This window comes from Manacus vitellinus, unplaced genomic scaffold, assembly GCF_001715985.3.
Source record: "Manacus vitellinus isolate BGI_N305 unplaced genomic scaffold, ASM171598v3 scaffold_0_pilon, whole genome shotgun sequence".
Lineage (NCBI taxonomy): Eukaryota > Metazoa > Chordata > Aves > Passeriformes > Pipridae > Manacus > Manacus vitellinus.
Genome location: NW_021938789.1, coordinates 2,093,076 through 2,106,605, shown reverse-complemented (window position 1 = coordinate 2,106,605; position 13,530 = coordinate 2,093,076). Strand labels below are relative to the sequence as shown.

General features: G+C 43.3%; 1 protein-coding gene across 1 annotated transcript in view; it reads right to left on the bottom strand.

The window, feature by feature from the left end:
* FGFR3 (fibroblast growth factor receptor 3) overlaps positions 1-13,015 on the bottom strand; it is a gene marked incomplete at its 3' end in the record, with an annotated part of 41,095 nt that extends 28,080 nt beyond the window's left edge. Inside the window, exons 1-2 of the mRNA XM_029961601.1 lie at positions 13,006-13,015; positions 3,315-3,578 (exon numbers count right to left, since the gene is read on the bottom strand). Of these exons, the coding sequence (XP_029817461.1) occupies positions 3,315-3,578; positions 13,006-13,015 (274 nt within the window). The remainder of the gene's footprint in view (positions 1-3,314; positions 3,579-13,005) is intronic.
* Between the last annotated feature and the right edge of the window lie 515 nt (positions 13,016-13,530).

Sequence of the window (13,530 nt, the reverse complement as noted above, 5' to 3'; positions counted from 1 at the left end):
GACCAGCTCGGTGGAGGTGAAAATGCAAAGGCAAAAAAAAAAGGGGGGGGAGGTGAGGGAAGAGGAGGGGGAAAAAAAGAAGGAAAGGCAACAACAAATACTTTTCCTCTGCAGAATCTGGAAGGACCTATATTCACCATCCATAGAATCAAGTAACACAGGAGCCATCTCCCTGCCTTAGACTGCAGGGGCGCATTGTGCTTTCCACCTTCTCTTTGGCAGAGTCTCAAAGACGACTTCAAGCACGTATCTTAACTGCAAATCCACAGTTGAGGTCCTGCTGGCAGCAGAACTAGGGAAATGCCATGGGGCTTGCTGAAAGTGAAGTGGATGTTTAGGTGTTTCGGCTGATCCAGCAGGTTTACTCAAGTCCTGGCGAAGGCAGACACTGAGCCAAATCCCCACCAGCACTGACAGAGAAACCAGCACGTTCTCAGCTCTGCACTCTCAGATTTGGTTACCCATATATTAACATGTGATTAAAGTTCGCTTCTGCTTTCCAATGAATGCATCAGGACCAGGGAGTAGAAGCAATTTTTAAACTAACTCAAAAACATTTTCACAAGGTTGAGAAAAGTCTTTGCCCTTGCTTGTGTTTAAGATAAGAGGTGCAGCTTAAATTTTAAGACCAAATATCCCATGTTCATAGCTACTGTCCTATTCAGGTTACTGTAACATCACCTTTTTCAAAAGGTGACTAAAAATTATAAACTGTTTATGATTTACTTAAATCATAAGCAATCTTTTGCAGAAATTGTCAAGTATTGGCATCAGCAAGAACTGTTAGATTATATTCTCAAAAAGGCCTTAATTATGAATGGAAAGAGGCTTAATTTGTTTAGTCACCTGTTTTGTAATGTTTAGCCTTGGGTATTTTGAAAGCTCTGTTGGCTGGTACCAGCCTGCAGTCCTTGCTCATCACAGGGATGCTGCTTGGTCACTAAATCCAAAGGCTGTTCTGTGCATGAAATGTTTGTAGAAATAGAGCTTCTGCCAACAGGGCTGGAGATCAGTTTGGGCATGCAGCCTCTACTTGTGATCCTCTCCAAGTGCTCAGGTTTTAAGGGGACAGTACGTTTACTTTTGTAAACTAGCAAAACACTCAAGCCCTTGTCTGTCAAGAGAGGCATTTTAAAGAGACCAGAAAATTTAAAGAGATTAATCAACCTGGTTCTCAGCCCTGAAATGCCAGCTCCAGCATCTCCTTGCTCTACTTCCAGCATCAAGCATCTCACTGTGCACAATGCAGAACAGTCAATCTGTTGCAGACTCAGATCTCATGGTTCTGTGTTGAAAATCCTTGGATGCCCCTGAAATCTGGAAGCATCTCTGAAAATGGAACTTACGTGTAGATTGGCTATTCCAAACTCACCTAACCTAGTTTCACTCACTTAAGAAAACAGATTAGAGCAATTCCAGTCTGTTAGTACAGATTTAAACCACTTTAACATAGAGAACAACTCCAGCCCCAAACATCAGGTATCCACATAAACACCTGACCAGACACCTAAGCTAATTGCCAGTGTTACCTTTAAGAACTGGGAACACAAACCACTGATCTCCGATAACAATCGCAACTCTGTAGTGCCACGCTGAGCAATCAATACTAATTATGAAGAAATATCTGAGCATACGAGAGGCGCCACTATTGCCACAGAAAGCAGGGCTTCAAAGTTTAAAACGAGTGCTGCTGACAGCTAAAACAGAGACTCCCACATTACCAGCACTTTGGTGGTAATGACAGTGGGCTAATAGAATCAAAGACTCATAATGCTGTCAGAAAGCAGGTTCAGGTTACTCTCTAGTTCTTAAGCTGTTATTAGCTATTATTAGCGAAGAGGAAAAATACAGGGGCTTAAACTTTTTAAAAGCAGAGGATTATCAGTCCTTCCACTATTAAAAACAATTTCTCACTTTACGAACTTTTGGGGCTGGCAGCTGTTTCATTTGAGTGTGTAACCAGCTGCCCTCTCCTGCCTCCCTGCTGCCCCTTGAACTCAAAAGCATTTTAATGTCACTTAGAAAAAAACAGAGAGAGCAACATTTCTAACAACCTGCAGTTCCTTGGATAGTTCCAATAATCGTACCTAGTTAAAGAAAGCTTTTCAAGGGCCAAATACTTCTTTAACCATTTAATTGATATGACCTTGAAGCATTCACAGCAATCTCCAGTAACATTCAATGAAAAGCAGATGTTGGTAAAGGCTTGCTGAAACAAGCTTTTATTCTCACGATGGTTTGATTCACTTACACAAAATCCTATTGCTGGCACGAGAAAGCTCTTTATGGAGTGGATGTGATTCACAATCACAAACATCTCTGTGTTTGGTTTTCAGACAGAGACCATTACCTTCTGAGGGAACTCAACTTCTGGAGGAAAGACCTACTATTCAAGGATGCTTGAAAAAGCTCCAGCAGCACAAGGGCATAGGAAAGTTTTCAAAACCTTAGATTCACAAGGGACTAATTCTTCCAAAAACTCAAGGGTTTAATCTGTGTCATCAGAAGGTTTTCTATCTGCTCGCAGATGCAGAGTTTGCAGATGCTGAGTATCCATCTACCAATGCATCAGTCTGAAATCATGGAGATGACCTTAGCTATCTGGAGACAACAGATTTTTCTGGCACTCTCTGTTTAGTGATGCAAGCTTGGGCAGCTTGTAGCTGTTTTGCCCTATTGTCCTGATGACAAAAAATGTGGCCAAGCAAATGACAGCATGTGCTTTGCTAACACAGTACTTGTTTGCAATATATGAATCCCAACAAGTAACTTTGATGAAGTACTTTGAGGTACACACAGTTTACAGATAAGCTACTTCTGAAACAACTAGCAACCTGTGATAACAGAGACGGAGGGCAGAATTTTATCAGCTACAACAGAGAAACAGTTTTCAGGAACTCTGAGTTTTTACATATAATTCTGCCACTGATTTGTCACATAAACTGGAAAATGTCATTTAACCTCCCTGAGCCACAGTTCATTCACTCACAAAAGACTTCAAAGGCATATTGTTGGGGCACATTGCATCTATTTGAGTGTTAGGGGGGATTTTGGGGTTTAATCTGACTAGCCCCGTTTCTAAGTCTCTCTCAGTATTAACATCAAGCTTTAACATTTGGTATGGACACACAAGCATTCTTCAATTGGTTTGTTTTGTCAGTCTAATCACTGTCAGGAGTTACCAGAGAGGTAGAGACCTACAGACAAACGCCACAAATCACCATCTGTGCTGAATACGTGAAAGGGTAAAAATAAAATAAATAAATGAATAAAAAATTAAAAAATCACTGAGACAGCTGTATTTCTGCACATACCTGTAACTCTGACTGTAAAGTTTCCCAGGACTTCGTTGGAATGCCTTGGCTTGCAACTGTACAGCCCTGAGTCATCATATGACACATTGATTATCTTCAACAGTTTTTGTCCAATATGAGTTCTGTTGGTAGGTGAAATCCCAATACCATCTTTAAACCAGAAAACAGACACAGAAGAGCCTTGGGTGTTACAGGAAAGTTCAATGGTATCTCCATTTCCAAACACCAACTCTTCCAGAAAGGCGGTCTCGCTCCTCAAGTATTCTGCAAAGGGAGAAAGAAATGGAAATGAATTAATAAAAGCAAGTACAAAGAGACAGAAAAAGCATTTTAAAAGCAAACATATCTTATATTTGCCCTACTGATGCTTCCACGGGCCCAGACCTTCTCCTTGCCAGAGGTAAGCCTTGCCTGCCCCGGGCAGGTAGCAATGTCAAAGTGGCAACTGTGACACTACAGTCAGGTCTCTGCCTGATCCACAAGGATAGATTTGCCCCTGTAGTGACCAAAACATGGGCACCCCATCAGGTGCATCACAACAAACAGCACAGACCTCTGCACAGGGGTCACCACAACACGCAGGGCTGCGAGGGGGGGTGTGATCTGGCAGAAATAAGTGTGTGTTGACAAGTTCACTCTCTGGATCTCCATTTGTTTCTTCCCGTGAATCCATCCACAAACCCTACGAGACCCAGCAAGGACAGGACACAAGGAACAGGACTGGGGACAAACCAGATTTCTCAGCTGACTTTGGGTGACCCAAAGGCAAGGTCTGTGGGTTGAAGAAAACATGCAGAAGGCTGGACAGAAGATGCAGGCCAGAATAGGTAAAATAAATGAAACCAGCACTAGCTCCCTGGTAAAGTAACTCTCTGTGCAACAAAGTACAGAGCCAAAGACATATTCATAGGCTATAACTCTGCTGTGAAAACAATGCAATTACAGCAGCTATGAATACCTGAGGATGTATTACTGGCTTCAAGCTGCTCTTTTGCCTTGAAGTGAAAGAGTTGGAGCAGGCTATAAGAAAAAAAATGTATTGCTTTTCTTGTCATGCACGTTTTTATTCTTGTGTAAATGTAAAGATTAAAAATATAAAAATGTTTCAGTCGATAGCCTTGCAGGGTAGAAATAAGGAATTCTGGGAGCCTGAAAATGTGGTATTTCATGGGAGGTACCGTCTCGCAGGAGGCAAAGCCCACACTCGTTGGGGTTACAAAGAACCTTTCCTCTGATACCTCAGCAGCAATTCCAACTCAAATATTTCAGGGTTTGGCCAGAATTTTGAGGTATTCATACAGTCAAAGGTTTGAAGTGTTGGTTTTGGGGTTTTTTTCCTTTTAATACAAGATTTTCCCTGAAAGCATATGCTTTTAGTAAATCAAAAAAGAAAACTCAGCTTCATCCAGCATCTCCTTCCTATCAGACCAGCACTCATTGGAACATGGAGTGTTCACCCATGGTCTCTTCCCAACTTGGCTATATCCTTGGGGAAAATATGGTTGAGAAATATTCTGGCTTAACTGTTCAAGTTTTTTTCTTCCTTCCTCTAGACTATACAGATTTTTTCACTGTTACAAATTTTGGCTTCAAATTAAAAAGCCCTGTGTAGAGCTTTATACTTGCAGGACTGGGTACTGATCTAACTTTGTTGACTGATGGAACCTCTTGCTACTTTAATCTACTGGAAAACAAGCCCCACACAGCTGCACAATCCCTCTACACTGAACACACAGTTTTACCAAAGATGTTTGCCAAATGATCAAGACTTGTATATTTTGGCTTTTGTATTATAAACCTACCGAACAGGAACAAGCCCAGACTAAGCACAAGCCAAACTGTACTGCTTAGCCATTTAAAAGCAAATAACTCCAGCAACAAACTATTTTTATAAAATGTATATAGAGAATGCTGAAGTTAAGAGGAAGGTCACTTTAGACTCAGCAGAGGAACTGGGTTCTTAAGCTTCTTCTGCGGAATGAAGCATCATCTCATCTTTCTGACAAGTTTATTTTGGCATCTCTACCCTCAAATCGTCTCAGTTAGTGTCCAGCAGATATTGTGATGCACAGTTTGGTTCTTGTGACTTTATTCCTACTGACCAGAAATAATATATGGGAATATGTAGCGGTGAATTAAAAGGAGAATGGTCTTAATCTCACTTCTCTAAACTGTCTTTCAAATTTCAGTTTATGTGTCTATACCTTAAAAAGTAAACAGGACCTAAATTGGAGACCTCCACAAAGTATTTAAATGTGCACTCAAATGCTTTTAAGCACTTTGCCCAACTGTGACCTTGAAGAACAAAATGTTACTGTCATTCCTTATATAGCTTTCAAATAAGAGATAAATCCAAAAGGGTAGACAGTCTCATTTCCATGCTGAAAACAGCTGGAGTTTAGAGCAGGGAACCAGAGTTCACATCTCTCACAGGGTGCCTGAGACCAGCACCTCCTTCCTGCCTTCCAGCTGGCAAGTGCCTCATGTTTCCAACACCTTTACAACAAGAGACACCAAGACATGAAGGAGCCATGAAGTTGCCCCCTCTGAAGCCAAGTATCCAGCCACAAGGAATTGGGAGGGGACACAGCCAGGAGAGTTGGCCCCAAATGACCCAGGGGATATTCCAGACCATATGATGTCATAAGGCTTAGCAATAAAACTGGGTAATGGAGGTGGAAGGGTATAAATTACCAGGGAGTTAACTCATGTAGGGGTTACAGGAGCCCACTCTGCCACTTGCCAGCAGAGCAGGGACTAACATGTTTGCAGCTTTAATGGGTTCTTTGAGAGAAGGTGGCAGTCTGGGTTGTGGGCTTCCAAGATATGACTAAAATTTGACCATTTATTCATTTAGTCAAGGCAGTAATGAGTTGAGAATCACCAAGAAACGCATCTGATGGAGATCAGCTTTTGCAGCAGCATCACTGCTGCCAGTAGGAAACACACTACAGAAAAGGAGGCGATTTTTAAGCTGTTCAGAAGAGCAAAAAGGCAGGAACCAGCCAGGAAACACCTTCCACAATGAGGAGCAGTTGGCCCAGCAATGCTAAAATGTTTTTGTATGTATTCACTTATAAGGATAAGATACTTCATCTCTGTAGCTGCTTGGCTCATCCCAGCGATAATTCACTTTCTGTGTGGTTCGCAGCTCCAAGTGCTTAAGTGTGTCAGTATTTCCATCAGCTGTCTGCTCCTCTTAGACATCAATACTTGTTCCTGGCTGGAAATGTTTTATTTTTGTTTTAACGCATGCAGCTCTCAAGTTATTTATTTTTCAGGCACGAAAAGACGAGGATGTGGAGGCTGGTGGGCTATTACTGGGCTGCTTATGGTCCCAAAAAACTCCAAGCCAAACTAGGGCCTGGCTGGTGCCCTCCTCAGTGTCAGGGACTGTTTCCAGCTGCTGCTGCAGTACTGCTGCTGGGGACTGCTCCCGGGCAGCAAAGGCCCACAGTGCCTGTGGGAGGGTGAGTGTGGTGAGGGGTCCAATGTCACCTCACAGGGTGCTGAGTCCTGGCTCCAGGACATTCCATCCACTTATTTCCCTTCACCTGTGTTTTTTCCCCCACAACAGCTTCCCGCAATCCTGTTTTTCAAAACACCAAAGTGTTCAGGAGCCTCCCAAGGAACTGCTCTGGTGGGGTGCATGCATCCCCCCATCATCATCCTTTTCTTTCATCCTGCAGCAGTGGAACATTCATCACACAACTAAAATCCCACTGGGACTCCCCTCCACTGCGGGCTTGAGGCACATGACTTTCAGTACCACCAGTAAGAGATTCCTCACAGTACCCTGAACCCTGGCAATCCCCGAGAGGCTTTTCAGGATTGCTTCACAGCCCGGTGCTGGAATGGACTAAGGCTCATTTCTAAGCGGATCATATTTTTCCCTTTTCAAGCTGGACAAGCTGTATTTGGCATGTTAACAAGCAGAGAGACAGCAGTGCTCCACGCATTTCTCTCTTCAGGTTAATTTGAAAACGTTTCTTGTTCTATGTATTTTATTGCACCAAATCCACCGTGACAGGATACATTATAGGATCACAGAGCAACAGCCATGCCAGAGCATTCTCCTGTTGAGCTTGTTACCCCGTTCCCAGGGGGATCATGGGAATTCAGCCACTGAGCTGGTGAATAATTGCTGGAGGGGTATGGAAATCTCCAGCATCAGTGGGATGAACACGGTCATGATGGCAAAGAACATGTAGACTATCTCCAGGTTCAGACCAGCACCGTGTCCTACATATTTAGCGCTGGTTTATTCTACGTAAGTGTCCTACCTGTGTTAACTGAGGCCCACAGAATTATTCACCCAGTGAATAATATTCAAGTGTTTTTTTCACAATACCTGTGTGTCTGTTCCTGGGATGGAGTTGCTTCCCCACCTCACCTCGGGACTTCTGCATTGGGAAGAGCAAACTCCAGAAGGGAAATAAAACACCTTTCTTGCCAAACATTGTTCATTTAGTACCAGTTTAAATTTAAAAAGCAGCCAGGAAGGGCGACAAGTGGCCCCAGTGCCACCTCCCCACAAGAACCATGCCACGAATGGGAAACTGCGCCACAACGCCATTCCCTCTGTCTCCCCAGAGAGGCAGATGAGCCCCGGGGGGGGGATATTAAAAACCACCAAACCAGCCCCAGGCCCTGCACCACTGCAGCCCCTGGGAGAGGTGGGCATGATAAGATCGTGGGATCACCTGTTTACCCAAGGACCTGCCTTCTCAGGGCAGATAAGATCGAGGGAGCGGCCTCGAAGACAAGAGAGCTCACCTGAAGTCGCTGCATACCCTCACTGCACTACAGGGAGCTGACAGGGTACTTTTTATATGTGTACTTTTGGCAGCACTTTATGCAAGGTACAGCCTCCCCTCCTTCCTGCAACAACCGTGATGGTGCCAGTGGTGGAGCATCCCTGCCTGGCTATGGCTCTGCCATCCCAAAGGGCACCTCACAGAAAAATATAATACATAAAATACATACATAATACTATATATGTTGTGTATATTATATGTTTTAAATTATATTTTGTATATAAAATTTTAAGTATTTTATAAAATATACATCCTGTCTTCTCTCTTTTCCCCCTTTTCTCCCCTTCTGAGGTGAAGACCCCTCTCACAGCAGACTTCCCAGTGTCAGGCTGCAGCTGTTCTGGGAAGGGCGGTTCTGGCAATCACAGCAGCACAGGATGCTTTGCTGAAGCAGTATCATCTCCCAAACTGGTGTTCTGCTGGGTTATCTCCCCTGCTCAGTGGGGTTCACACCCAGAAATAAAATACTGCAAAAATAAAACATCTGGCTGTATCTGTAAAAGCCTAAACTGACAGAAAAATGTGTCTTTAGGAAATCACATCTGAAAAAGGGTTTGCCTCCATTATTTCACAGAACCATAGAACCACGGAATGATTTGGGTTGGAAGGGACCTCTAAAGATCATATAGTTCCAACCCTCCCGTTATGGGCAGGGACACCTTCCACTAGACCAGGTCACTCAAAGGTGCTATTTTATCTCTCACCTATTGCACGTAATTGCTTAGAGGGAGGCAGTTCTCCTAGAAGAGCTTATAACAGCTTTCCTAATAATAACAATGCAAAGTAGACTGTCTATACTGTATTACCACTGCAGTGGCCTACGCAGTTGTTACTGGACAGCATTTCTTCCACAGATATTAACAAGTAAGTGTGCTGCTCTGTATTACAACCCTGTGGGGGTTTTCTTAAATCTGTTTTAGGAGAAAAGCAAACCTTTTTCCTAGAGAATTAGCAGAACAATAACCAGGTTTAGTTCTGTCATATGCAGCTTTCTTTATAAACAAGAGATTATGGAAAGGAATAAAAAAAAATCTCTAGTGTTTAGCTTGGCTATCCCTGACAGAGACTTTGGAAGAGCTTCCAGAATGGAAAAAGCAGATGTTGCAAATCTGCCTTATCTACAGAGCAACTGTTGACTCTGTTGTGCAAATCCTAATTTACATCTGCATGAAAGGTTTCAGAGATTAAATGGCATTCAAGGAGGAATATTAGCTTTTCTCTCTCCCTCCAGCCCTTCTTTGAATGGATTTACTACTGGCAATTAGCTTTCTGTTCCATCGGCCAAGTAGAAAACAGGATTCATCAGGACTCTACAGTATCCTCCTTTTAATGGACTGTTTTCTCAGATCACCCAATTCAGATGCTGAGAGTTAGAAGAAATAAATCGTCACAAAGCTAAAACAGTTACAAAAACACTTTGGCCAGAGGGATTTCTCTCTGACACTTAGAAAGTCCTGAGCAGGACAAAAAAACCCGCCAGAGAACAAATCAAAGAGGTCTCCTGGCTACACCTAAAAAAACAAGAATGTAAACCCTCTCAAGAGGCAAAAAACTTTGGTTGCTGCTGAGAGCCCAGAGATGGTCCCAAGGACAGCCTTCAGCCGGGGCTTTGCTGCCTTAAAGGAACAGACAGTGACGGGGAATTTTCCTTAAAATCTGGCCAGACTGTACACTCACTTTCCTTGGTTCCCAACTCAAAACATAAAACAGGGAAGCAACCACCACTCATTCGTATCTAGCTAGCTCAGAGTTCTGCACATAATTTTTTTAACAGAAACAAAAGAACTGACGTGAAATGTCCTCCACTTCATCAGTGGTCCCTAAAGACAGGGAGCAGCAGACAGCAGACAGCAGGCAGCATGGGGATGCTGAGGTCCCCAGGCTATGAGAGCTCCTGCTCAGGGATGCCCATTGCATGCCCTGCTCTCCCAGGTGCCGGAAGTCTTTGTGCTTTCCTCAAGGAGGGCAGCAACGAGCTGTGTCAGTTCTCAGCGGCCCACGCTCACGGTGGGGATGACATCAGTCCCAGCCTGGCACAGGTGAGCACATCCTTGCAGCTATTTGCCTGCATATCACACAGCCCACCTCACCCAACCACGGTGGCCAAACGTGGTCAACCCAGACCGCTCCCTGCTCAAGGCAGAGTGACGGGACACCCGCTGGGGCTGATCCTTGGTGGAGCACAAGAGACTGTGCTGTCATCCTTTTGGTGTCTTCCTTTTGTTGCTTCTGAAGAACAGTGGCCAACTTGGCCTCAGCTTTTGCACAGCACAGCAGGGGCATCCCGGTTTGATGTTGACAGACAGATCCCACCACAAAACGGCTGATGTTTTACATTCCTGCTCCACATGCCTGAGGAAGTCCAAAAAAACCTCAGCTTTGCAGCAAGAAAGCAACTACCACGAGCCCTTTCAAAGCCAGTGGCGGCAGCTGTGGAAACTGAGGCACAGAATGAGGTTTCCCAGCATCCCAATGGACTGGGCAAAGCTTGTCCCCAGACTCCATCAGAGCAGAACTTGGTCTTACTAAACTGTGGAGGCCCTGAGATCTTCAGCATTAATGCACCACACCATCCCTCCTGCTTCACTGGACCAGGTTACCTGGAGGGGTTTTGTAGATGAAGTGCACCAAGCACTTAGCAAAGTTTGCAACAAGGATGGCAGCTTACAAAAATGAGTGCTCAACAAAGTATAAGGAAAGGAAAGCCACTTTATCTTTGAAAATACTTTTAAACCTTCTTGTAAGTACTTAAAAGAATAAACACACTTTGCTGAATAATTCTTTTAAGTTATTTTTCCTGGGATCTTCCTCTACTGTCTCATTTGCTTCCTAAAAATCCTTCAAAAATTAATTATTGGAGTTTTGACCTCCAGAGTGGGCTTTCAGCTATTTAGTGAATTCTATCAAACCTTCCCCACCTCTTAAGTGCTCTTGCAGATGAATTTTTAAGCAATACATAAGTTCACCAGGCCCAGAAGTTTAGGTTTACCTCAGAGTAACTTTTTAAGGGATGCAAATGCTCCTGTTTCCTTTACATTTCCCAGGCTAGCTTTGCCCTGGCAGCTACTTGTGATGCTTCTCTGGTACTTGTGATGCTTTTCTGAAGTGGGCTTTAAGATCACATGGCACCAGAAAAAATTTGCCATAAAGCCCCAACCTTTCCCCTTCGGTTCACAGCTATGCAGCTCCCAAATCCCAGGTCCTCTGCATTTCCCTTGCACTTTTAATGTGCACTCCTCTAATCTTCATTTAATGCAGGCAGCTGGCTGCAAATACCCCCAAACAATGACTTTAATCCTAAGTATCCTGAAGGCCCCCCCCCTTGCTTCCCGCACCAAAACTGAAGAAAAAAAATAAAAAGAACAGCCTCAAGACAGCAAGATGGAGAAATCCAAGCTATCCAGTGGGCCAAAGGAGCAGAAAGACACAATGAGCTAAATTTTGCCTGGTTTGCTAATTAAAAACGGAAGCTACCCCACTCCGGAGCCAAGGCGGGGAGGTGGGGGGAGTTTTCATGCTATTCAAAAAATCGCCTTCCAACTGGGACCATATTCACTCCACATTAATTGTCATTCCAACTACGAGTGTCCTAGTTTCAAAATGAAAACTACTCTCCAGTGTAGCTAGTGAAAACTAACACCAGTTTCGAAGCATTAAACAAAATTTATTGATTGCATTTTCCCACCCACTAAAACTTTAATAAGCATTAAACCTCAAACTCCTGGCCCCGTTTCCTCCCTCTACCCTCTCTCTCCATAAAAAGGGTCAGGCTCCCCTATATGGAGATTAGGACTTAATGTTTGGTATTTGTTTATGAGCCTATCAATTGCCTTTATTTCAGGGGGAGGGGGGTTTAGGGTTAGGGTTGGGGGGGGAGCACATTTAAAAAAAAAAACACCTCCTCTTGTACATGGATTAAGAGAGGGCAAAGGTTTAGGGTAGTTTGGGTGGTTTTTTTCCCAACTGATTGTGGAGTTTAGATATATGATGGATCATGTTCATGTGAATGAAAATAAGTAAATATTCCCCTTTTTGCAAGTTTCCCATGAGTTACATAAAATGCTATTTTTCAAAGATCCCTATTTCTCAGTAACAAGATGCAGAACTTTCAAGTCTTCTCTGCTGGCCGTTTTCAGCTGTGTAAAAGGGAAAAATAATAATAATTTGGGGGCCACTCAGTCTGCATACTTAGTAAAAGAAAATAAAGGTCAAACATTTGAAATGCAAAGGTCGATGATTAAGGCCAGAAATCCATATCTAGGCATCAAAATGAATAGCCAGATTTTGAGAGTGCTTAAGCAATTTAAATGCAGAGCCTGACCTGGCTCAGCATCTTTTAAAACCAAGCTTGTTATTTCAGAGTCTCAAGCGAGATTTAGGTGCCAGGTACCCAAGCTGAAGAAATTTTAACAGTAATCTCCTTTCGGGAAGTCTGATCCACTTTAATCTGAAGTTTTGAATGACAAACAATTTTGTTACTTATAAAATACATCTAACTAGAGCTGCAACACTTTGTCCTTGTGCTAAACTCAAGTCTTATCCTTCAGCATTATTAGAAAGAGTCGAGAGAGATGGCAAAAAAAAAAAGTAACGTAAAAAATTCTTTTATTTCTCCTCTTTAAAGAAGGCTGCTAAAGGGATTAGACAGCTTTGAGTTCACTGCTCTGTTAAATCAACCTTACAATATTTTTTCAGCTTGTTTGACTTGCTGTTTGTGTATACATTTGTGTTTTCACCTTTCTGCATTCAAATCCCACCCTTAGCGTTTGTTCTGCGCTTCTCACAGGAAACTTAGTCAGTTCTTTATTTGTATTAAGTCTACAGAGTTATAGAAAACAGACTTGGAAAACAATCCCTAAATTAGCAGGACTTACCGGCTTCCATGCATACGCGCATACACACAGAGCATCGCATACCATCCAACCCGAATGCAGAGCTTTATCATTTCCAGCAGCAACAGAAGGGCATCAGGTTCACCAGAACGGACCTTTTAATGGTCTCCTGCAACCGTATCTATTACACCAGGGTTTGGACTCCACGTTACAAATTAAGAGAGAGTTCAAGGAAGTCATGCGTGTCTCAGTTCCCACTGCCTTCAAGCAGTTTTAATGCCCCCGAATAATCATCTTCTACAAACTGCACTAGGCTAGGATCCAGTAATGCCAGAAGCAGGTTAGACACCTCTATGCAAAGGTATTTCAATGCTGCTGTAAGGAAATGCAGACCCTCAGCAGTGGGCCATTTCCAGCATCCTGCAAAAAGACAAGGCTGGCCCTACCTGCATGAACCAGAGACCTTCCACTTCACTTAGGGATACCTCCCCCATCCTCCAAAGTCTGATTTTCCCAGCTTTTCCCTTCCTTTCCCCACCAGAAACATTTCTAAAATCTCCTTCTCTC